The sequence below is a fragment of the Zerene cesonia genome, chromosome 17 (assembly GCF_012273895.1).
Source record: "Zerene cesonia ecotype Mississippi chromosome 17, Zerene_cesonia_1.1, whole genome shotgun sequence".
Lineage (NCBI taxonomy): Eukaryota > Metazoa > Arthropoda > Insecta > Lepidoptera > Pieridae > Zerene > Zerene cesonia.
The window spans coordinates 386949-412448 of NC_052118.1; the positions used below are offsets into that span (position 1 = coordinate 386949).

At 31.4% G+C, this 25500-nt stretch overlaps 1 protein-coding gene across 2 annotated transcripts; it reads left to right on the forward strand.

The window, feature by feature from the left end:
• Nucleotides 1-12874: 12874 nt before the first annotated feature.
• On the forward strand, nt 12875-17966 carry LOC119833436. 2 transcript variants are annotated; one of them, XM_038357438.1, is made up of 5 exons: nt 12875-13046; nt 13666-13778; nt 14963-15067; nt 15993-16166; nt 16735-17966. In XM_038357438.1, exons 1-5 carry the CDS (start codon nt 12929-12931, stop codon nt 16801-16803), a joined length of 579 nt encoding a protein of 192 aa, XP_038213366.1. In that variant the 5' UTR covers nt 12875-12928; the 3' UTR covers nt 16804-17966. The 2 variants fall into 2 exon arrangements, with proteins under 2 accessions (XP_038213366.1, XP_038213367.1); XM_038357439.1 differs by having other exon boundaries at nt 15993-16110.
• Nucleotides 17967-25500: the final 7534 nt, after the last annotated feature.

Below are 25500 nucleotides of genomic sequence, written 5' to 3' on the forward strand. Positions count from 1 at the left end.
TCGATCCTTCTGAATCGCAGCTGCAGAATATAGATGTTACTATTACAGGTGCAGGCTTATCTAGATTAACAAAATCACAAAAACTAAATTTCGAAGATAACAATATCTTGCACACCTTGAAAGAGAATGACTGATGTGACTTATGTTTATGAATATCATTTATTTTTACTTCTAATCATAAATATTTGATTGCGAAAGAAATAAAATCAGGAAGAATTATCCCTACTTCTGTACTACCTATAATATTATATATGAGCAAATACCTCTATCTGTCTATCTGTCTCTTCTCCAAGTCTTAACCACTAAGCCGGTTAAATAAATAAAATTGGAACAGTCCTAGAAAGGACATGGGATGGTTTTTATCCTGGAAAATTTATGGGAAAGGGAATACACTAATAACCCCAGACTGCATACCTTTTTTTTTTTAACGAAATGTGCACCATTTTTAAAGACAAAAACCGAGGGGATTTAATCTTTAATACTTTCTTTGGATACAACTTCAGTTAGTCATATTGCGTTAATACTATCTAAGTATGACCGCAGTCATATCGTTCGTTTGAAAAATGAGCAAATCATCGTTGCATATCTATAAGATTTTAAAATAGGTACTTTCCCTGTGTCTGCTTATTATGATAATACATTAAGCATTGGTTTTCAGCAATTCAGTGGTGAATTTTTCGCCTAGACTATGCATATATCAATATATGTGAATTATGAGTATATTAATTTATATAAAACAAAAGGTATCCCTCATTAGAAAATAAAATAAAATACGCAAGACCTTCTAGGAAAAGACCCTTGGTAATTATCGGTCTCCCACTGGAATAGTGGACTACCGACTAAACGCCACTCCAATTTGTCGTACTAAGTTTTCTCAGCTTCCCAGAAGCACACATTGCTTTCGCAATGTTTTTATATTAAGGATCTTTTCATAACAAATGCCATTTTAGTACAAGTACAGTATTATGTTATCTGTGATACTAACATGGAATTGGTACATATGGACCAGGTTACTCGTTTCTTCACTGCTTAAATATAATCCAGACGTAATTGCACCTAAAAGCAACGCTTATAGCTCCACGTTTGTTTGCGATTGTAAGATAATTGGGTCTATTTGTTTCCTCGATCTAATCTTAGATGCGGTCAGCTTTCCTAAACACCTGAATTATCGCCCTGTTTACTCAGAACTGGGTCAATCTATTTCTAGCGACGTAAAATTAACTGATTCTCAATGGAATGTTTAATGCAGATATGTTTAAATATCTCGTAAATATATTAACCTCTTTCTTTTAAATAGTTACCTTCTTGTACGCGTTTTTATACGCATTTCATATGAAATAGGTCAAGCTCGAATTGGCAAATTAATCACCTTGTTACGGAAACCTTGTAACCGCTTTGAAAATGTGAAACTTAATTGAATGAATTTTTAATTAATAAATACGTTATATTGCATGCAAGTCATCGAATATCGGTATCTATTTGGCAAAAAATTATGTAAACCTATTATATATACACGTAATTAGGTGTGAAGGCATCATTTATCATGAATATGCATTGTTTTTTAGCTACGGCTTACCAAAAACATAATTTTTCCAGAAAACTGAATTGTACCTTGTTATCATGTTTACTTGTTCATTGTTGTATGGTGAATGATATATTATTTTTAATGTTCATAATCGTTAAATAAATAACAACAAGAGTGGCACCTATAACAAAAGAAAAGATTAAATAATCAATAAACAGCATTAAGTTACTCACCAGCTACGTAATTATTTCATAACATTAAACTAACACTTGAATTCCTGAAAACTGCGTCTAGTCATCGCCTGAAACCTTTGTACCAGTGACCCAGTTTAGTGAAAGCCCTTTTTCATGAGTCAGCAATCGAAAACTTTCGATGAAATTTGACTCATTAGAAAGGTTAGAAAGAAAATTGTGCGAAGGCTGCACTATAAATTATTTACAAGCAAAAGTTTCCTCATAGTAGGAGGAAAAACTGATTATACACTTATTTTGTGTGTATTCCAAGATTTCAAAAGCGACAGCAATGAAGTTAATTTTACGTGCTTTTTATGAAAAGCTAACTGCTATCAAGTAAGAGGTAACAAAATATATAGGCAACTACTTCTGAAAGAATGTAGTTATGAAGATTATTGCATTTTATTTCAATTAATTTGACATCAAATACTGATATAATCATCATCACCTCGTATTCATTTTAGGTATTAATTAATTTATTTAAATAAATAACTAAATATTAGATTCTATTCGACATATGCTTCCAATTAAGGGTTCTTTTTACTTTTATCTCTGATATGTCGGTTTCCTCAAGACGTTTTCCTTCACCGTTTCGATCCGCGATATAAACTACATACAGATAAATTGAAAAATGAATTTATTTCTTGTTCGCTCGTCCGGCCTCGAACCCCTATTTTTTTAAGTCTGAGGATCTAACCACTGTGCTACCGCCCACCATTACTCCGATATCACTGGATGATAACAATCAACCTCAGCCCATCTGCGTTTGACACCTGATGAAAGTGCGCTTGTCGTTCGACGTCTTGCGTTTTGCCAGTGACTCAGTGATGTAAGGTATATCAGTTGATGATGATAACGATAATTCTGAACAGTTGACTCAAGTAAGTGGTGATAAGGGTGACGCCGGTGTTGGTACACGCGCGTTCAGCACGCGACAATGCCATTTTTCCTATAAGGATTGCGTCAGAATTGATCGCACGCGCATGACTATACCTATATACATAGGAGGTTCTTGTCGGCACTTAACCTGTGGTGAAATGCTAAAACTACATCCTGAGTATTTAAAAGTGCTTCTCGAGGAATAATTGAATATAGAAATGTTTGAGTTTGTTATAGGTAATGAAAGAAGGAAAAATGTTTTTTTTTTATCTGAAATTCTTAGAAAAATACAATGAACTAATGCACGGTTAATCTTTGAGTAATTGATTGCTTTTATCTTTGTTGGATCTTTTACTTTGTATGAGTTAAAAATATATCAAACGAAAGTTGATGTCTCGAACATAAGTTAATTAAAATTATGCTTAGCGAACTATCCCAATTTCGTTAATTTTAGTACATGCTGTCAAGACATTTTTATTTGTTTGATATGTCGAAGGCAATTAATTTTCATCATAATTAACAATAGCTATTCAATTAATAACTGTTAAATATAGACTGTTCGATTGTATATGCATCTAATCCAAAAAAGGATAATAATTGAGAAATTTTTTGAAAGAATAGAAAATATTCTTTCAAAAAATGTCTCATTTACAAAAAACATTTCAATGCTATGAAACTTTAAATTAAAGGAAAATAATTGTTGAAATTTAGAAATTACATAATGCAAGGAAAAAATGATTTAAAAGTATATAAGTAAATCGTTTTGGATTCTTTATTTTCGGTTACAATTTGGATAATACTATAATTTACATAAATACATTTAATACATATAAGTTGGACCTACCTGGAGTCGAGTATCACAATATATAGATTTAAAACAAAAAAAGAATTGAATCAACTCTCACCAACGGGGCAGAGGGCGTCATAAGTCTCAAAAACTACCTCACGTATACCTTTGTCACACGCAAAAGGAAATCCCTATGAAGCATAAGCAGGAATGTCTATGAGAATATACCTTATAACTTATATAGTATCTAGGTGGATATGAATGTTGTGGTAACTTCATATATTGTAATATCTCATCGTCATGTTATTTTTTTTTCAATATAGCTTGTGTGCTTAAAGCGCAATATAATATGAATTGAGTCGATCACATTTCGGCATGAATTGGGCCAGCTCGCACAGGGGAAGGTATCACCCCTCCACAAAAAACTGACGAGGATTAGTTTTGTATTTGATTGTATTGTTTAAATATGGAAATAAACTTGATTTTGAACCATTAGTAGCATGCGAATGCTACTGTGTTTTGTAGGGTGAGTGGAAGAGTCTTAGGACCGTTTTAATTTTCCTCACCTTTCTCAGTCCAATCCTTTAAACCCGTCTTCATTCCTTTTCTTATTCCTTTTTCTTTAAAAGCGAGCAGGGAGATAGTGCTTCTTCGAATGTTCATGGGTGGTGGTGATCGCTTACCATCAGGCAAACCACCAGCTCAGTTATCCCTTATTACATAAAGAATATCAAGTTTTCTAAAACTATTTGAAAAAAATATTTTTAGTAAATCTATATCTAAATATATTTGACCAATGTCAAGCTAAATAGATTTGTTACATGGAACTTTCGACGATTGATTTGATGATTGTATTTTTATTTGAAAGCGGGTCCTCCCGTGTGGTTCATTTAAATTTGGTCTAGTTCTGACAATTTGAGAGTGATTTGAGTTTGTTTTAGAAATAGTTATTTTGTTAATTCAAGCCTTAAATTTTAGAGTCATGGCTTAAATATGGCTTCATAATGACGTCAGTAATAGGTAATTTATAAAAAAAATAGCAATGTCATGTGTAATATTAATGGTTATCATTTTATATACAGATTTAATAATCTGATTAATTTCTAATATTTAACGCAAGAATTTAATAACCACGAAACAGCGTGCACTGTTATATAATGTCTTATGTTATGACGAGTCATCGGACATCGCCTCGGAACACAATATTTTGAAATCTCTGTATAGTTCGATAAATGTTTATGTTAGATAAACGGACAAAGCTGGGAAATTGATACAGGAGATACATAATTCTGCGATGAGTATACTCTCATTATAATTGGAAAGAATGCGAAGGTCTACGATTTGTAAACATAGCAAGTGTATAAAGTTGTACTAGAATTTTCTAATGGATCATATTATATGAAAGAGCATACAGAACATGTGTATGGAACCATTATTTCTCAGAAAGAAGAATTTATTAATAAATTAAAAAGAAAGTTTCAAAAATGAATTTCTAATGCTATGACTGATACGTCTGTAGATTTTATATTGATACTTTTTTTACATTTTTTTATGCCTACAAAAGAGTTTCACCTAGGTATAATACTAATTATAATAATAAGATTATGACTAAAGTTTTACTTCTGATATAGAAATTAATACAGAATTATTAGTATACTATATTAATTTTTTGATAGAAAGCAATAAAAAAATTAATATAAAAAATTTATAGAAAAGTTAATTGAACGAAATTTTGATATCGAATTGAAGACTCATCGAAAGGTTGTGCCTCAATATAATTATTTCATTGACATCTTTAGACAAAGTGTGTTGATTTCACGACTATTTCGCTTACTCATTTTTTTATTTTATTGACTTAAAACGAGTAACAGAACAGATAGGCTTTTACGTACCGGACAGTTTCACTCAAGGATGAATGAAGTCACGGGCAAAAACATATATTTCTATAAATTGTATCTTATTGTCAATATCCTTTCATCAAATCAAATTTATCTGTCCGACACATCACCCACAAACGTGAGTTTGTGAGTTGTTAGATATGTCCTACTATATAACATAAACGCGATAATTTGCAAGTGTGGATGGATGGATGTACGAATGTACGAGTGTTACTCATTCTTTTCCGGAATTTGGTACAAAGACAAATTACAGTCTGGATTTGCATATAGGCTACTTTTACCCGGGTACCGCTCGACAGACAATTACAGCTGGTTTATAATATTAGTACTATAAAATATCTTATATATGACACGAAACCCTTGCGATATCTTGGATGTAGTAGTTGCTAATTCAATTGTCCAAAAACGTTCAATTAACAATTATAGTTACTGAAAAATACTCAAACGTTGTTTCGTTATTATGCCACTAAATAGCTTGATTCACCCAGTTTCAATGTTGACATAATCGATTTACAAGTCATTGAAATACCAACGGAACTCTTCCGCACCTCGTCAAGGATAGTCTGGTTTACAAGCGAGAGGCGATTTTTCACACTAGTGAGGTTTACCTCCGTGTTAAATTTCCTTTTGACTCATAATGCGAAGCATTTAAGAGTGCTCTTCTATGAAAAAGTTTGGAAGCAAGTGTCTCCCCGTGACCACGCTATTATAATGAATAAATCGCGTTTAAAATCCGTTAAAAAGTTTTTAATTTCTAAATTTAACTATATATATATATATATATATATATATATATATATATATATATATATATATATATATATATATATCTATTATATCACGTAAAATCAAACTAAAAAAATACTGTGATTTTATTTTAATTAAGTATTCTATCATGATTGACGTGAGTTTATGAGGAAAGGAATAATCATAAGGTAGATAAAAGGTAATTGAATATTTACTTATATCAAAATGTATAACATAAAACTATACTGTGTTAACAATATTAATTCAAAATTAATTATTTTCTCTCCTTCCCTCCCACACTGCTGTGAGCGATAATTTGTGAGTGAGTGATAATTTTTTTACAAAGAATTGTAAAAAAATTATTACTTAGGTAATGACGAGAAAATTTAGATTTACACAAACAGATCATAATTTATTGTATTAGTACTAAATAATGATACTAATACCAATATATATACTAAGTAAGGTATGTAATACAGATAAATAAAATATTTGTGCGCTATAAAAAGCATAGGGCTGTAATAAATTATCCGCCAGTAAATCGATATAACATGTAGATAATAGTGAATTTTCTATAAAATATTATTGAATTATATCAGTACTAGCTGTGCCTCACTGTATTATGTGTATTATTTTATAAAACCGTGGCAGAATAAATTATAATGGCTTATTAAATAATTGCTCCACATTTGAACCGCGTCTTTTTGCTACGGTATGCCAAAAAGACGCGGGTTGGAATCCCGCCTCGTGATCAAATTTTTTCTATTCTTTCAAAATTTCTAACTTAGTAATAGCTAAATAGTTTAATGAATGTGAATAATGAAAATATAAGTTAAAATTGATCAACATCACCAATTTTTTTTAATTTTGTGTCCATTTGGAAATTTTGATGTGACATACTTATATATTATCTGTGTTTGTGACACACCCACTTTAAAATTAATGCTTTTGCCGACTCATTATTACAATGTATTAAAATTTCAAAGTTATCACATAGTCATCGTCGAATTACCTACCGAAAAAGTTATTATAAGAATAATTATGTAAGAGACCCAATTATTTATTCAAATTTCATTTTAGGATTTTGCAAAAAAACCTCTCCAAAATTTGGTGCACAAAATGAGATATTTAACGTAATGTAGTTGGCAAACAAATGAGCAGAAAACTATTTTCCACTGACAAAATATCAGGATTTGAGTTTGAGTTTCAATCTGCTCTCAACTCAATTTATATCGGTGCGAAAACTTACATGCATGCATACACATTAAGCCTACAATACTCCGAGCTTGTGAAGTCGGACAAAAATACAAAAAAGAGGAGTTTCGTCGCTTCATCACCACCAGAAATCAGTCGTAGTTAATGTAATTGGATTACATTAAAATGTGAATAAAAGAATAATTAGGGGATGTTTTTAAATGCAGTTAAATGTAGCCATCAAGGGGTAACAATACAGAAAATGAATAATAAAAAAGAAGACATATGATAATTATAAACTCTATGACAATGAGAAATTAAATCAAAATAACTTTCATCTATAGCTAACTTCATTACGAAATTTAATCATGCTTCATATTTATTTATAGACAAGAAACGTATTTGTCATTTAAATACTGATTCAATGGGAAAATAATTACGAGAAAAAAATTAAGCTATATGACGTAATATATGTTAATTTTCGTAAATAGAAACGTTTCGAAAACTTTAGAAAATGCTGAGGCCAAATTAGCGCATTGGTGACACATATATCTTCAAATGAGCTTTGTTAAAGGTAATATGATAATTGCAAGGGTTGTGCAAATATAAATTACAATTAACTGTAATATTCTTAATGCTTGCGTTATAATACTTTCAATCAATACGGGCTAAATTATATTGAAATGTACTTTATTTATAAATACAATGTATGAATAAGTGTCCAAGCAAAATATAAAATATCGCAAAAATAACACGCATAGACGTTTTATATTTTCTTTAATGGTCTAAATTCTAAATAGGAGTATGTCAACGAATCAATTTTCGTGTTAAAAAGTCAATCTAATACAAACTTACAAAAAAAAACATACATAAGTTCATTTAAATTCTTGCTAATACTTTAAGCAGCCAGACTTCCATAAATCGCACCAGCTGGCATAGAACGGTTAACAATGTAGCTTTTTGCCCACAGCGGGGTGGCACAAACCAAGTCATGGTGACGTCACGCGTGACGTTCTCAGAAAAAATACGTAATTTAACATACTGAAATGTATTCTCATGAAAGTATAACAAGTTATGTTGAAATGACGTACCTATGCGTGTACAAAAAGCTCTAGCATAACGACTTATTCCCACTAAATACGCCTTTAATTAGCTGTCTCACATAGTTGCGTTATGCTGTACGTTTTTCTCTTTAAAACCAATAAAATTAACATTGGAATACAAGCGAATAGTTCTAAGAAAGATTAGTCTTGGAACGTCTCATGTATAAAGTCAGCATTTAAAAAAGGTCTGTACCAAGGTAGCCTAGATAATAGTTATAAAATTTCCTATACATGTTTATCGAAATGATAAATAAAAAAATATGTGCAGGAAATGTTTGCAAGACAATCCAGCTGATAAATCTTAAGTAGCATAAAATACAGCTGAGGGTTATAGATATGTACAGAGATTTCTTCTAGTGTGCGGATTGTAACATTTATATATTGTTTGTGATTGTTATTCTTCACTCTTTTTGTAATTTTAAGCCATCTTCCCTTTCCGAAAGTATGTTAAACATGAAACACCTATAGTACCCACAGAACAAATAAAATAATCTAGAAACCGCACATATGTCAACCTGTATGATGTCAAAACCAACACAATTATAAACAGATTGAAAATGTTACATTTCTTGTGAAGCATAGGCACAATCTTGTACTCAGTAAGCAATCACGCATTGTAATGCGTTCATTGCGAGCGTTGCGAGTAAATAGCGGGAGAATAACGGCGACCCGCGTTCCAATACAAATTAAGAATATTAGTCCTTTCTTATTCTGTATGTAATCTGAGATTGAACCTAAATTATTAAATATGCCATCTTCAATTAAGCTGTTTCTATGGATTTCAAACAAAGACATCATATCAGTCGAGATAGGGACAATTTTATTGTTTATCTGTGAAATTTAAATAAACTGATAGACTATAATAGCTCGTGAGGGGAATTTTGACAAAGTTATCTTTATTGGTTGGAATTGTTTAATACGCGATCCGGTTTTAATAGATAATGTGATTAGAATGTAATTAAATTCAAAAGGAAGTGCTAAATTATCGTAACACGTATTTTGTAAATCAATTAAGTATTATAATAATAGATTATTAGCATTTGAGTTTTGGTCGAGATTATGTTGCGGTATTGGTTTTTTATTTTTCTATAATTACAATGTTTTTAAATAACTTTCACAAACATATAACATCTAACAACTATACGCAAGTAGATGCGAAGAACAAATGTTTATAAAAATGATGTTATTAAAATAAGACGAACATTTCTTTCTATCTTTTAGAAAAACACAAATAATGATGATATGCAAATACATCAAGTCCATTAATTTCAAAGGTTAACTTAAGAGTTTTAATAATTAGCAGATAAAACGCGGGATTTTAGTTTTGACCGTATTATGACTAGTTTGTAGGGCTGCTTATCAACTTGCATTGGTTTCCAAATATATGCTAAATATTATTGAAGATATATTTTATGAGGTGCTTAGTTCATATTTTTGATGTCTTTATGTTGAATCACACGAGGATTTAAAAACTTAACGTGTTAACAGAAATCATCAAACTTAATATGCATTTGATTGTCTTTTAAACAATTTTCTAAACGAATAATCAATATTAAATCATTATAAATATTCTAGAAAACTCATTGACTTATATCAAATATCCTTTTGTACTTCTCTGTAAATTTCAACCACAGATAAAATAATACATACAGTACCTACAGCTCCAACGAAAGAAATTAGGGAATTATTTCAAATATTAACTAGCTAGGCGTTATCCCGACCTATGATAGAAATCGTAGGTTGTGGGTTTGTAAATCCATTTTATTATTTACGTCAGTTCAGTGTTAGAAATAGCAATAACACCTCGTAAACTTGTCTTTGCAAATTTTAAAAGGATGTGAGTTTGTTTTATTTTAGATATATACGAGGTTGTTTACAAATTTTAATAATTCCACATATTTTTTAATGTTATCGTCAGAAATTAAGAGTAGCTGTTAGGTGCTATAGCATCCAATATACAAATCATAATATACATTCTTGTACATATATAAATAAGATGACCACCTATTATCACCTCTCTGGTGATAGATAGTTTAGCTGAAAATGGAAAAATTTAATATCGATTTCTTTTAACATGAATCATACAAAGCTTTGATTCAAGATTTTGAGTTCGTTTGATGAGTCATTATTATATTGTGCAAAAATTAAAGCAATAGGTACATAAAAAGCAAAAGATAAATATAATGACCGAGTGATAATCGAACAAATGCAATGAAACATTGTATTATCACACTCATTTTTGAAGTCGGTTCAAGCAGTTAACTAGATAAATCATGTAATAATGAACATAATTAAATACGCAGAACAAGAGGTTATGTGTCACTGTAATCATAGCAGTAATTGAATTGAAGCGTTTATCATTCACTTATCTGTTTGGTTATGGCACGCGACGTTGCGACATATTTTTCATATATTTTTATGTAATAGCGGTCAACCGAGCTGGTGGTAAACGATCACCACCGCCCATGTGTTCCGCTAATTTGGAGGAAGGATAAGGTAACGAATGGCTGCGGATAAAGGAACGGGCTGGGAAGGGTGAGGAAAAGTATACAGGTATTACATTTACAGGATAAACTTTTAATTATTTGCGTATTCGTTATTATATTCGTGCTATATTCCTCTAAGAAAATACAAATTTAAGCTTAACCTAGATATACATTGGCTGTCTTATGGCTACATAGTGATTTCTTCCGGACAAGAGCAATTAAAAAAAAGAAAAGAGCATTAAATATTATCAGATTTGTTGCATTTATTTTATCTTCTTTCTGTTAAAATGGTCCGTTACGATGTACGTAAGTAATAACATGGTCATAATTCACGTGAAATTGAATAGCCCTGAGATACCATCTTAGTGCTGATGCATTAAGAAAACTCCCGGAAGGCGTGGATGGATTTTACGAGAGGGTTAGCATACATTTGTTCTTAGCGTATGAGCAGAGCTAATAGACATTTTTCTCGAGCTTTCTAGTTTTTCGAAAGACTTTCAAAAATTTTAATTTTTAAAAGCAAGGTGGGGTACAACATTTTCTCGAAATTTCCGCTATTTCTGAGTACTTTCCTATATTTCATTTACTACTAATGTTAATTACCACATTTATTAGTGAATATTGAATATTAAAGTTGCATAATTATATCAGTCTCCAATTACAGCAATACAAAAAAAGGAAATATGACTCAGTATGGTGTAACTATTGTATAAGAAATTCTACCAATCGTCAGTTGCCATTATCTTATCAGGTATACGACTATAGTTGAGACTGAATTAAGAATATGCTAAGATACAATTTTTCTTGTTATGTCGTTGAAAAGGTCATTGAACGCGTGACAGTATTATTTGTAGTGTACATATAATTATTAAATAGTCTCATTACATCTTTTGATTCTTCTATTATTAGGTCATGTGGCACAAACGAGTATTACACAAGATCTTGTCATTGAAAATATATTTGATTATAAAAGAGGATGACAACGTGATGATACGCATATTTATTATTGAAAACGATATTGATATGACTGTACTGTACTAATATTCAATACGTACAAAAGTACTTCAAAATGTGTCAATAAAATCATTCAAAAATTGTAAGTCATTGTTGTACGAATGTGAGATGAAAACTCTAGAATTTTATTATAATAAAAAAGTACAGTATTAATCAAGTATTGAACTTATGTCAGTATAATGTCAAATGTATAAAAGAAATTTATAATCACATTCGTATATTGTAATTTTGTAATTCTAGCGATTATTTTAAATTAAGATAATTTAACATTCAATTAATATGAGAAAACGTTAACCTTGTTGTGTTTTATAAAGTTATCATAAGCTTTCTAATTGTCTATACAATGTATTTTAGTGCAATTAAAAAAACATTGTTACCAAGTTGCAATATAACTTAACGTTCAACAAGTTAAAAGCAAAGTCTAGTCAATCGTTGGAATATTACAGCGTCTTTCAGTTATCAAAAGCAGACGGCTATCAGAGATTAAAAATTATTTTATTAAAAATTCGGAATCAAATAATCGATAAAATTCTTATTTGATGACGTTTTAATGATGTCCACTTGTGTATCTAAATATTTGGGATTTACCCACATTTATCTGATTGTTCTAATCACTATTTTCGTTTAATCCTACAAAGTATTTCAATTACAATAATTTGCAATTGACGATCGAATTATAATCATGATCAGCGGTCGTGATTACATTATGAACCTTATCATTACGTTATAATTTTCCACTCAAAGTGACCACTCAAAGTTACCTAAAGCTCAATTTGATAGATGCATATACGGAACTTGAAGCTGTCCACCAAGCAGCTGGGAAGTACGAAAAGGAACTAAAGTCGGTATTCCCTCGCCGGCGAAAGGCAGAGATCCCTGAAACGTTCGCAGAATTTCGTGGCAGTGACGTCGCCATCAGCTGTTTAAACAGCGAGCTGTGACGCAACCGTCAGTACCTATGTGACTCAGGCTTTATATTAGGGAACGGCCGCGGCTGCAACCACAAGACAACTAGCTTGCAAAGAGGAAACACGTTGACAGTGGATAAAGTGAAGTGTAGTGATGGCTAGGTTTGTGCTGATAGTGGTTGTGTTAGTGGTTGTGGAGGCTCACAGGCCTCACCCGAAGCTGCTGAAGTTCGCCTCGGAGGAGACGGAGGGACAGAATGTTATTAAGAAAGGTGATTTGGGCTGTTTATTTTTTTTAATAAGATTTTTTTTGTGAAAATTTTTTCTAGTTTTTTTTTTTGTTTTCATGTATGATAATAAAGCAATTAGCATTTTATAATTATTTTAATTTAAATAATTTGTTAATTATTTTGCACCCAGCGAATATTACACTTTTTTTATTTTACCTTTTTTTTCTCTAAAAAAAAATTATTTTAATTGATCAATAATTAAAATATTATAAAACAAAATATATGTAGTAATTAAACATGATTATAGCTATTATACATGCGTCAAAATTATATTATATTAGAATAAGAGAATCTGATGCAACTTACGACCTACTTAAGTGAGCACGTTTCACTGATAACGGTCGAGAGCTCTCTCGATTATACTCACAAAAATTCTTATCAGCAATCCACTGAAGGATTGATTCGGCATCCGTGAAAGAAATATCATCTAACCAAAGGCACTATTGCAACAAACGTGTGAGTTCGTTAACCTCACACGCGAGATCATAACAGATGATATGCACTCGACTAGTCGGCATCCACCTAAGATGGACAGTTTTTAAGGATACAATTTAGGATCATAAATAATTAAGAATTGGACTAATAATCGTTTTAATTGCAGGTGCATGCAACAGTACCCACGCTCTGTTAAGGAATGATTACATACTAAAATCAAAATGCGGAGATCCGAAGGAGGTGTTTGTTGAACTTAAACTTCAGGGGTCATACTTACAGGTAATAGTAAAGACATTTAATAGTTGGTATATAGGTACATAGATATCTTATTGGTTGATTCAGTACTTTATTTTTATGATAATAATGGTATCCATATTTGATACATTTTTAGATCTTCTACCTACTAATAAGTACTTTTTTAAAGTTTTTAAACTACATGAAAGTAAAAGCTGAACAATGACAGATTGTTTTTTTACAAGTGAGAGGCTGATATGTGAATGTTTTTGAATTTTAAGCATAATTAGCTTTGACGAATCTATTAAGACGTTAACTAGGTTAACTCCTAGTCTTCGACTTGATACCTAGGTCTGACTCGGAAGCGCTACCCACGAAGCTGTAGGTTAACTGCATCAATAATATTAATTCTTAATTATTATACTATCAATTATAATATGAGTTTTTTAAATGATAAAATTTCATGTAGGTAGGTATCGCATTAGTAATGATTTACTAAGTAAAATATAAAATATATACAATGTCATGTTTGATAACGAATTTCATAACATTAAATAATACGTGATAGTAAAGGAAATTAGGAAAATTATAACGTCATGATGGTGTGTTTGATTTATGACCTCGGGTAATAATATTGCAGTTATCCTCTTCAAGGAATCCCATAGATCAGATATGTTATATAAACCAGTTTCATTGAATCATTGCGCTCGTAATAATTATGTAATTCCACAGTAACTGTAGCAATTGTATGATTAATATTCATACATACCGTTTTTATTTATAACCTGTACTTAGATATCTATAGATTTTTCTGTTTATTGTAATTAATTGATGTTTATTACAAGATTTGATGTGATAGCTTTGTGCAGTTTGGAACTGCTTTTTTAAAGAAATTATTGAATTTTTATAAAACTCCATACAAGATTTGTAAGTATTTTTATGATCGTACAATACGCGTTACTACATCAACATCTTTCTAGAAAACTCTAAAGGCTTAGAAACGTTTGGTCAAATTCTTATTTGACCATCCATTGTAGGCCAAAAAAAAGTAAATTATTGAAGCAATCAGTGTTAAGCATCAGATCATTTAAGCACGCGCCTAACTTCCCCTCTAATTAGCGTAATAAAGATATGAATACTTCACGGTCCACGCTACCTACATCCGTGAGGCTAAATGTGTGAGAAAATCCGCGTTCAATCGTATATCTGACGTAAGGGTATTTCCCCAGGTGACTCCAAGCGCCGTCTGGGTGAAGCGTTGTGTCGGTCTATGCGACTACTCGGCCCGCGGGTCACAGTGCGTGCCCACTCAGACGACGATCGAACATGTACCGGTAAGCATACTTCTAATCTATTCGGGCTTTAAACAGCCTTTTCTTTGTTTGGCCTGTATTGGTATTTTGTAAATAAATATATGCACACATCTTTGGTAATGAAAACAAGGTCTCTGATTAGGTCCAATGTGAGAGAAACAGTTTTACTTTCTAGACTAATAAATGGTAAATTCACTGTTAAGTAAGCTCTAAAGGGGAAATTTTTGATAGTTTAATTATGATATTAGAAAAATAGACGAAGTACAGAAAATTTTGTTTAAATAATTACTTATTTGCTTTGATAATTTGGGTAGAAGTTCAATGAACTGCATTATTTCTTTGCAAGAGTTGTAAGCAATAAGGAGGGTCTGAAGTTTGAACTCGTTTCATGCAGGCAAATGTAAAAGAAGACTCATTATTACAAATGTCAACAAGCGATGATAATTAGAATAATAAAAAAATTAATGCACTTGATGAATATAGTGAAGGACATCACTTAGGTATACAAATTAAATCTAACATCCCACGCTGTTATATAAATCACAAAATATTCATAAAATAATCGATATCTTCAAGTAAATTTCAATAACGTTCACAATGATTGGTTTTCCTAAATACACACACTTAAACGATGTTTTGTGTGATTGTTTGATTGTTGTGTAAGCGCGGCAAATGGACAAGTGTGTCAAGGATGCATAATTAGCTCCGTCCTCAACGTGATTAGATCTTCAAACATTTCTTGGTTTCTTTAAATCTTGGCTATGGGAAAATGTCGGAATTGGACTTCGTTTTCACCAGGTTATACCTAGTGAAAACAAAATTAGGTTTAATTAAAGATTAGTTTTTTAAATACCGCTGTTATAATAATAAAAATTCTCCAGTTATGCACCTTGTACTTATAGTTTCTAACAAGCTAACACAATACCAATCAAAATATTTGTCGCAGGTCAAAATATACAACCTAAAAACGGACAAATACACGTGTTCAACATATGCAGTAGAAGTACACGAAAAATGCGGATGCTGTGTCAAAGACTGCGCAGCGCCTAAAGTGTTCAATCCTCGTAAGTGTTCCTGCCAATGCCCCAACTTGGAAGAAAGACGAAATTGCCTCAAAAAGGTTAGTAAGATAATGGATGTCTAATGGCTGTTTAACCAACAACTATTGAATAACTAAAAACTTAATACAAAATGTTTTCTATGTGACACTAAATGCGTAATTGTTTAATAAATAATTAAGATTTTATGTTTTATTTTGCCAGTTATTTTAATTGTTGTTGGTAAAACTGCCATTACTAACGCAGGTAACGGCACGCATGCTTTGTAGTAACGCTTTTAATGTTTTTTTTTACTTTTTTTTGGCGCATGGATGTTGTTCTCAACAGCCAGTCAATGTGAATAATGCCGTTTATGCTGACATCCGTTGTCTTACTCAAGCTTGGCGTTTTGTGTTTTTTTTTTGTCTCCTTTTTTTCGCAAGCTTTATGAGTCTTTGTATTTTTTTTTAGATGTTTTTTTTTATTCTGTAGATATTATCTCAGTTTTTACGGTTATTTTTTCTATTTAATAGTTTAAGAGGTTTCGATACCTATCAGTAACTATACAACTTTTACTTATTTTGTACACATAAGCACACTTATCGTAGAATGTCTGTAGTTTACGGAAATGACGGATAAATCTCTTTGCAGAGGAATTCGAATATGAGGTGGAATCGATCTAAGTGCGTCTGCGAACCAAAAAGAAGAGTGACTTGGTGATGGAAACCCAGTCACGGCCCCTGATCTCATAGAAAGTGACTGCAGGGTGAACAGAACTACCAACAGTGAAACAACAAAGTTTTCTCTGAAAAAACTGTTTTGTGACAAAACTTCAATGTCAGTTGACTGACGCAGATGTAGTATTGAAGAAATTTTAACAGTATTATTGGATAAAATGGGACCAAATGGTGCTGTGAGCCTAAGTTCCATGTATAGATTAATATTTAGTTCTAAGGTGATGTAAACACAAACAGTATTAATATGTATATTACATATTTGTGTGATTTTTATGCATCGAATGTTCAGTGGTAAGACGAAACCGTGCGTGTGTGGAATTGGTCTAAGAGACGCGGTAATGCGTTATTCCTAAAATGTGATATTTATTCTGTAAATTTTAGGGACTTACTACTAGTCAAGTTTTAATGTAAATTATTTATTTTATTTGTAATTTGAATTTGTAAATATTACTCGATTTGGCTCTCTGTATGATTATAACTTATGTACGTATTTTAGGACCTGTTTCGGCATTATTTTTATTTATTACATTATTAAATAAGTTTATACATACGTTGAATTTGAAGATTGCGAACGCAACTCCAGTATTTATTAAAATTTAAGATACACTGAAATGAAACAGGGCCCTCATGTAAATATTAGTGAAAATTAAATTATTTTAAGAGACTAGTCTGATAAGTGCCAAAGGCATGGAATCTCTAAATAATATGTTACGTTATGTATTATTTATTGTCACTTGTAAAACTTAAAAATTGTTTATTTAAGACGAATTATTCTTATTATAATTGAAATGATATTTAAATAAAAGTAGCAATGATAGTAAATATAACAAAATTGACGATTTTCAATGTATAAAAAGTAGAAATTCAGGAGAAATAATACTATTTCATGTGCTCATGAATATGGTTAGAGACATTTGAGAATTGAGTTGATTTTCAACTTGGAGTTTTATTTAGTTTCTGTTATATTCCATCGATATAGAAACTTGTGCTTTTATTGTATATAAATAATAGAAATGTAGGTTTATTTTAATTAACGATACTTTAAATTTATGTTACCTGTCCACTGGTAGGATTTTAATGAAAATTAAGCTTTAAAGTATTTAAGTGATCGAATCACGTTAGTTGTAAGACAAAGTGAAATTAAATTTGTACTTAATATTTTTTATAACGTCTTGTTTTATTCTCTACCAAACTTGCCTTCGATTTTCAGACAAACGTTACGTAACGTAACGTAATGTCTCATCACTGCATATGGACACAGTCTAATTAACCATACAGTTATATAAGGGTGGCCGAAAGGCTAGTCGTTGCTATGGTATGGCAAAAAGACGCGGGTTAGAATCCCATCTCGTGATCAAATGTTTTCTTGCAAAATTTCTCAATCAGTTGTTAAAACAAAAAAGTTGTTTGTATGGAGATAGTTGTGACAGCTGCCACACTGTCTATCCTACTAATATTATAAACACCAAAGTTTGTAAGGATATGTGTGTGTTTGTTGCTCTTTCATGCAAAAACTACTCAACCGATTGCAATGAAATTTGGTACGTAGACAGCTGCACAACTGGAATAACATATAGGCAACTTTTTATTCCGATATTCCTACGGGATGCGGACTTACGCGGGTGAAACCGCGGAGCGCAGCTACATATTTTCGAGTTTTACTACGAAGAAAAGGCTTTGTACTGCTGTACACTTCTGAACTGAGATACGGTTACGATATCGAACAAGGATATGTTCTATTCAATCTATCAACATCTCTTAATCCATCTGACTGCCAAATTAAATCCCAAGTATGTTCAAAGTGAAACAAACCTAAGTACAAAGTGCAGGGTAGTATATAAAGTACCTACATAGATGGACCGACGTTCCCAAAAAGAAGGTTATCGACTGTGTAATATTCGTCTGCACTTTCTCGGTTTTGTTACTTGATAACTACAGTTTTTGACCGATTCTTGTGCTTGAAGGAAAATGTTATCTCTTGTCCGTATTTTATAATCTGTAGCGGTACTGGTACCCTGTGACGTTGATGTCCTTTTGATATGAAAATATTTGTTATAAGACAATATTATGCTCATAAAATAAAAATAATAATTATGTGCAAAAAACTTCAACGACAGTTAGTTTTCTTGCTCAATCAGATAAAAGTTTTCTCAGCATTTTCTGAGTATGACCTGGGTGAAACTGAAGCGGGTTTTGGAAAGTGTGCTGGGCGAACTACGTCATTTTGCCACGCTGGAACTAGTACTGCCTTAAGATGTACACATATATTAACATTTTGAATTGAGAACACTTCTTTAGTCGACTTGAGCACCTTTTGTAAAAAACTTAGTTATAAGTTTTCCTTCTATCGGAAGTCCCTATAACCTTTAATACCAAGAAGCGATACGATATTTGTTCTTCTTCATACTAAAATAATAGTCCATTGTGACTACACGAATTGCAAGAATTACAGTTCAGTTAATGTTCATTTATAATTTCCCAAAATAACGTTATATATTCGTAATAAAGATGACGAAGAGAATCAATAGGAATTACAATATGAAACAGGAGTTGTAAACAAATATCATTGAGCTCTAATGAACTTACGAATGCATCATTCCATAAATTGTCATTGACGACTAATTAAACGAATATCGATATGTTTTCCTGGAGCAAATATACGAGAGCCACGACCTTTCTGTGCATTTCAAATGCATTATATGGCCGTATTTTCCTTATCACATTAAATGCATGTATGTCCTTATCACATTACATGATTCGGGAACTCCCCTATTCTTTTGGATCGAAAATGCGAAAATATAATTATTTTTACAAAAACTTAATCATTATCAATCGTCTTCAAACGATAAAAATTAGGCAAAATATAACGGAACACGGAATGCTTTTAAATAAAAAAAAACAATCATCAAATTCGGTGTGTTGTTGAGGTAGGAAAATAGACACAAAAGAGAAACCTGATATCTAAATATATATAACGCAAAGGTGACTGACTGAGTGACATAGTGATCTATCAACGCGCAGCCCAAATCACTGGACGGATCGGGTTGAAATTTGACAAGCGGTTAGATGATAAAAAGCCCAAGGGGATAAAATAGTGGATGGAAGTTTGTACCATGAAAATTTATTAAGATCGCACGGGCGAAGCTGCGAGCAACATCCAGTTTATCATATGTGTGGATAAGAAGACAAATGCACAGTAAATATACTAGGTACTTATTTATTAATTATAGATATTTCACACAAAAAAGGTGTGTGTGCGATTCACACACGATAGAAGTGAAACTTCAGTAAAGCGACAAAAGAATGAGGTGAATGTATATATATAACAAGGGTAGGATAATTACAAAGTTTATTTGTTTAACAAAGAGGAGAGACGGATAATATAAAATAGTATGTATATTTCTCTCTCATTCTTTGCCGGCTTCATTCTACACATTTTTGTATTTGTGTCTCTTACCTGTCGTTTTTTTCCGTTGCATCAGGTTTGAAATCACAACGATTCTAAAGAAGTTTCACTTCAAAATGCGTAATTAAAATCGTTAGACATTATGACATTTACAATGATCGATATGGTCAGTTTGTTATTTGAAAGTTAAACGTACGGTCAGATTACAAGTATAAATTATCGTCTGTGTGATTATGATTCATTTCAAACAGATAAACATATTATTATTATAATGTTGCTAAGCAATTTTCTCATGACTCAAAGTACCTATGTTATAACATAATGATCAGTAATGAGCTCAATGACATTTATAGTAAAAACTTTTTATGCCCAACCGGAAAATATGCCATTTTATAATAATTTATTAAATAATACTGATTTATTAATGAACGTAATTAAATTAAAGAAAAAACATTGTAATTAGAAAAAGACTTACATGACGATCAAAAAGCTCAAATATCCTTACTTATAAAGAAACCCTAAGGCCCAGGTCAATTATTAATAAGCACTGGCAATAAACTAATATTCATATTAGTTATGTCGTACGTAGTGGTAGGTAATGGAAAATTTGATTTGTAGGTTTTCCGCTACCTATGTTATATCTTAACTTATTGGAAGAGATTTGTTCTATACTATGCGATGAATTGTTTCTTTGTTTGTAAATTTTGTTAATAATTCTCTCTTGTGAAAATTATATTTATTAAATGACCAGCATCGCCTTCACAAGGTCTCTTTTAAAGACTCACGGGCGGTGTTAATCGCTCGATACTGGACAACCCACCATTTCGTTTACCCGCTAATTTATAGAAATAATAATAAATATTTTCTATCCGTCTCATCGTTTGAACTGAAAACGAGATTGGATTGTATTTATTACCAGCAGCATGTAAACATAATAATTTTGCATTGCAAGTGATATCTTTGTTGAGGAAAGTATTAGAAAGTTATCCGTTATCTGTGGAGTGATATGCTATCACCTTCTTGAACTCTATACAAAATGTTGAGTTTTCCTCGTTATTTAATATTGCCTTTTGAGTACCGTTTCTTGTGTTATTTTGTTGTGATGTTGATAAGTATATATTATCCTAGATGTTAATTAATATTTCGGCTTCCCACGTAAGGAAGCCAAACACGACAATTATATTAATTCACTCATTTGCGATGTAAAAAAGCAGATTTCCCAGTCATCAATCCTTTCCATATCCCTTACCCCATAATAGGGGGCAGCGCATTCGCAGAGGTCTGAGGTCTTCTTATCATCACGTGAACCGACCTTTGCCCGCAATGACATAAAAAAAAACACGTTTAATATTAGAAAAGGTGATATGTTAAAAAAGTAAATAGAGAAATACAAACTGCTTCGTGTAGTTATCTCTAGATTTTCTTTATATATGTAATAAATTGTATTTAAACATTTTAAAGGTCATTTTCATTTATCAAATAAACGGATGAATAATTATAATAACAAGGAAAATAGAACGCAAGAAATTCATAGTTCACACACCGCATTAACGAGGCGCTAATAATGTAGTCAAATGAAAAAGTTTCGTAGCACGGCCTACATCCACACCAGCTACGGTCGTAGCGCGTAACACAATTCGTTAATTCATTTTTAAAAATTACCACCAGGAATATATACTTCACTTAGAGGTAAAATATTTAATATTAAATGAGGTAAAACTAATATTAAATAAAATAGTAAAGCATTAACCGTAAAAGGATGTTTAACAACACCGTAGGTAGAAATACAGGTAAATGTTATTTTCAAAGTGAGACATTTCCGACGTAAAATGTATGACTTATGGAAAATCCTAAGGTAGCTTAGTTAGTTAGGCTATTAGTATGCGATGCTAAATCAATGTTTGCTTCTTTTCATCCAAAAAGCAACATATTTACATGCGTATAAATATGTACAATTGCTCACGGTCAATTTATTGAGTAAAGCCAACTGCGCAGCAGATACTGTACAGAGCAGAAGTATGCGTGAACACAAATTGACTTATTATGTTGTCAAAGTATACCAGTAAAAGTATTAAATTGAATATATCAATTCAATCATAGAATTCGAAATATAAACATCCATGACCCCATTTGCTTAGTTCACTAAATTAATTGCATTGCATGATATTTCATTAGCTGAATTTAATATAATCTAAGTATTATAATTCCAAAGTAAATGAAATTCTATATAATTACAAATATACCTGGCCACATCCGCAATATAAATGTAATATAACATGATAAAATTCGAATAAAAACTATCTCATATCGAACTCAATAACCATGCACAAAGGTAAGCTCTAGGAACATTTTATGAACATGAAGGAAATCCAATACACATATTTATGGCAAGTATTGATTAAATATTAATCAAGGAAAATTATAGAAATTTTAAAGAATATTGCATTAAACTATTGTACATATTAGTTGATGTCAATCTTATCAATAAAAAATAAGTCAGTATTTTTTTTATTTGTTTTTGTTTAAATTTTAACATTTAAACAACAATTTGCTTTAAACAGTAGCTAATTTAAATATATTTACTATTATAAATTAAGAAATTAAAGTATTATAGATTGTTATATTTCAATGGGTGTGATTACAACTACTAGTTAAAAGAACTTTTCAAAAGATTTAAAAATATAGGCTATCACAATGATTCTTAAATTAGATTTGAAGGACTTATATTCAGAATCAAGTTAATTAACAAAAAAAAAACTATCGGACAAAATATGAAAAACACCAGGGACGCGACAGCGAATAACAGGTACATCGAAGTGAAAACGTTAGAACAAACTTTAAGGTTATGAAAACATGCATATATATTTAACATATGTTATAAACAAGTAAAGAGAAGAAATTTTCATTTCATATTGACATAGAAAAAGGCACCTCTAAAACCAGCGAATTATATATTGAATTTGACCGTTTCCATAGAATTCGTGGCCAAATCAAATCATAGCGTTACACAATCGTAATAGATCCGGTACTTGGTAATGTCCTTTTTTGTGCAAACTATGTCAGCGGGTTATTCCTCATCGTAATTGTGATAAGTATATCAATTTAAACGATATTATTATATGATACTGATATTTTCCTGGTTATTATTTATGCGATGGATTAAAGAGCATTACTGTATAGCAGACTGTTGATTCGATTTTAAATGTATTCTTTTTTTTCATTTAAATAAATTGTATAGTTTATATTTTTACATGAGGTTTACTGTACTGTTTATAATTACACAAGTCTTACTGTTAAGATAAATCTTATTTACTCATAAAAATTAAAATAAATAACCTCCTCATCATCATCATCATCAGCCCTTATATGTTCCCACTGCTAGGACACAGGCCTCCTATGAGGGTTCAGGCTGTAATCCACCACGCTGGCCAAGTGCGGGTTGGCAGATGTCACATGTCGTCGAAGTTTTGATTCTTAGACAAGCCGGTTTCCTCACTATGTTATCTTCCACCGTTTTACGCAGTGGTGATGTTATCTACATGTGCAAATAAATTGAAAAATCAATTTAATTACTGAACGCTCGCCCGGTCTCGAACTCCGACTTATCGATTTTGAAGTCCGAGGTTCTCACCAATGAGCCACCACTGCTAAATAACCTCCTAAAGTTCCTAAAATGTTTATATTCATTGTTGTGGAAACTAGAGTTCCTGCTGTTATTGGTAATAAATACCAAAGTGTAAGTAGGTATACTATTTTTCTTACTCCTATATTCATTGCATTCCCTACATTGTAATAAAAACGCGAACAAAACTGAGGAAAGTGCAAGCTTATTATATGTCTGTGATAAATGGGAATACGCGGGCTTTTGCCCGCTTCGCAACCATTAAATTCGGAATATTTAAATACATAGATGTTATTATTGATATAAACCTCCCTCATAAATAACTCTTTCTATAAACAAAGAACGAAATCTGTTGCATAACTTTAAAGACATAATATAATACACTAGCTGTGACCCGCGGTTAAAACCGCGTAAGTCCGTATCCCGTACGAATATCGGTATAAAAAGTGCCTATGTGTTATTTCAGTTGTCCAGCTATCTACGAAGCAAATTTCACTGCAATCGATTCAGTAGTTTTTGCGTGAAGAGTAACAGACGCACACATACATATGCATCCATCCTCACAAACTTTCGCATTTATAGTATTATTATTCGCCAATAGATGTCAGGAAGAGTCATAATAAATTGGGACTACTCAAACGCCTCCTATTTGTTAAAAAAGTAAGTTTAAGTCGATAAAACACGAATAAAACACGAATATGACATTTTCTAAAAAAATCCTAGCTAGATCGATTTATCGCCCCCGAAACCACCTATATACTAAATTTCATGAAAATCGTTTTAGCCGATTCCGAGATTCCAATTATATATATAGATATATATATATACAAGAATTGCTCGTTTAAAGATATAAGATACATGACTTTTTATGTTAATAATATGTACTAGCTTTCCCTTTCATGGTCAAGGGAAGTAATGGACAGTCCCGGTCAACGGTTAAAGGGACATAGGGGCAGACAGAGCAACTTTGTATTATACTATGTAGTGATAGTAAACTATTAAACTACATCTGTGTTATAGAAATTCGAACTGAAATTCAAACATTTATTTTATTTATATTCAACGTAACTTTAATATTTATCTCTTATACAAAGACATCATTAGATTTTTCTTATTAGCATACATAGAAATCAGAAATACATCATAATATGACGCTGTAACATAAATACATATTATAATATTGTACATGCAATGTTATGTTTTATAATAATTATTGATAGTGAATTATTATATTGTGTGTAATACTTGACCTACCTTTACAATGACAATACGTAATAATATCATCCAGTAACAATAACTACAATCAGTAAATTATAAGGTTGGTATTAGTTGTACACCGCGGCGTCACTCGCGTGGTATCTGGGTAAAATGTAGCCTATGTGCTAATCCAGAATTTAGTCTATCTTTGTACCAAATTGTATACAGATACGATAAGCTGTTTACAGTATTAATAGTTGTGTTTCGTAAGTAGCTAAGTTTATATAAATAATGAAGAAAATCGTAGCTAGATAAGCTCATTGTAAATAAATTTTGAGCCCCAACTCATCAATGTTTAAAAAAAAACTTTTAAATAGATATATTGGAGTAGATTTTTTAGATATTGTGATCAAAAGTCCTATACCCCAAAAGCTTAATACACTCTTATGTACAAA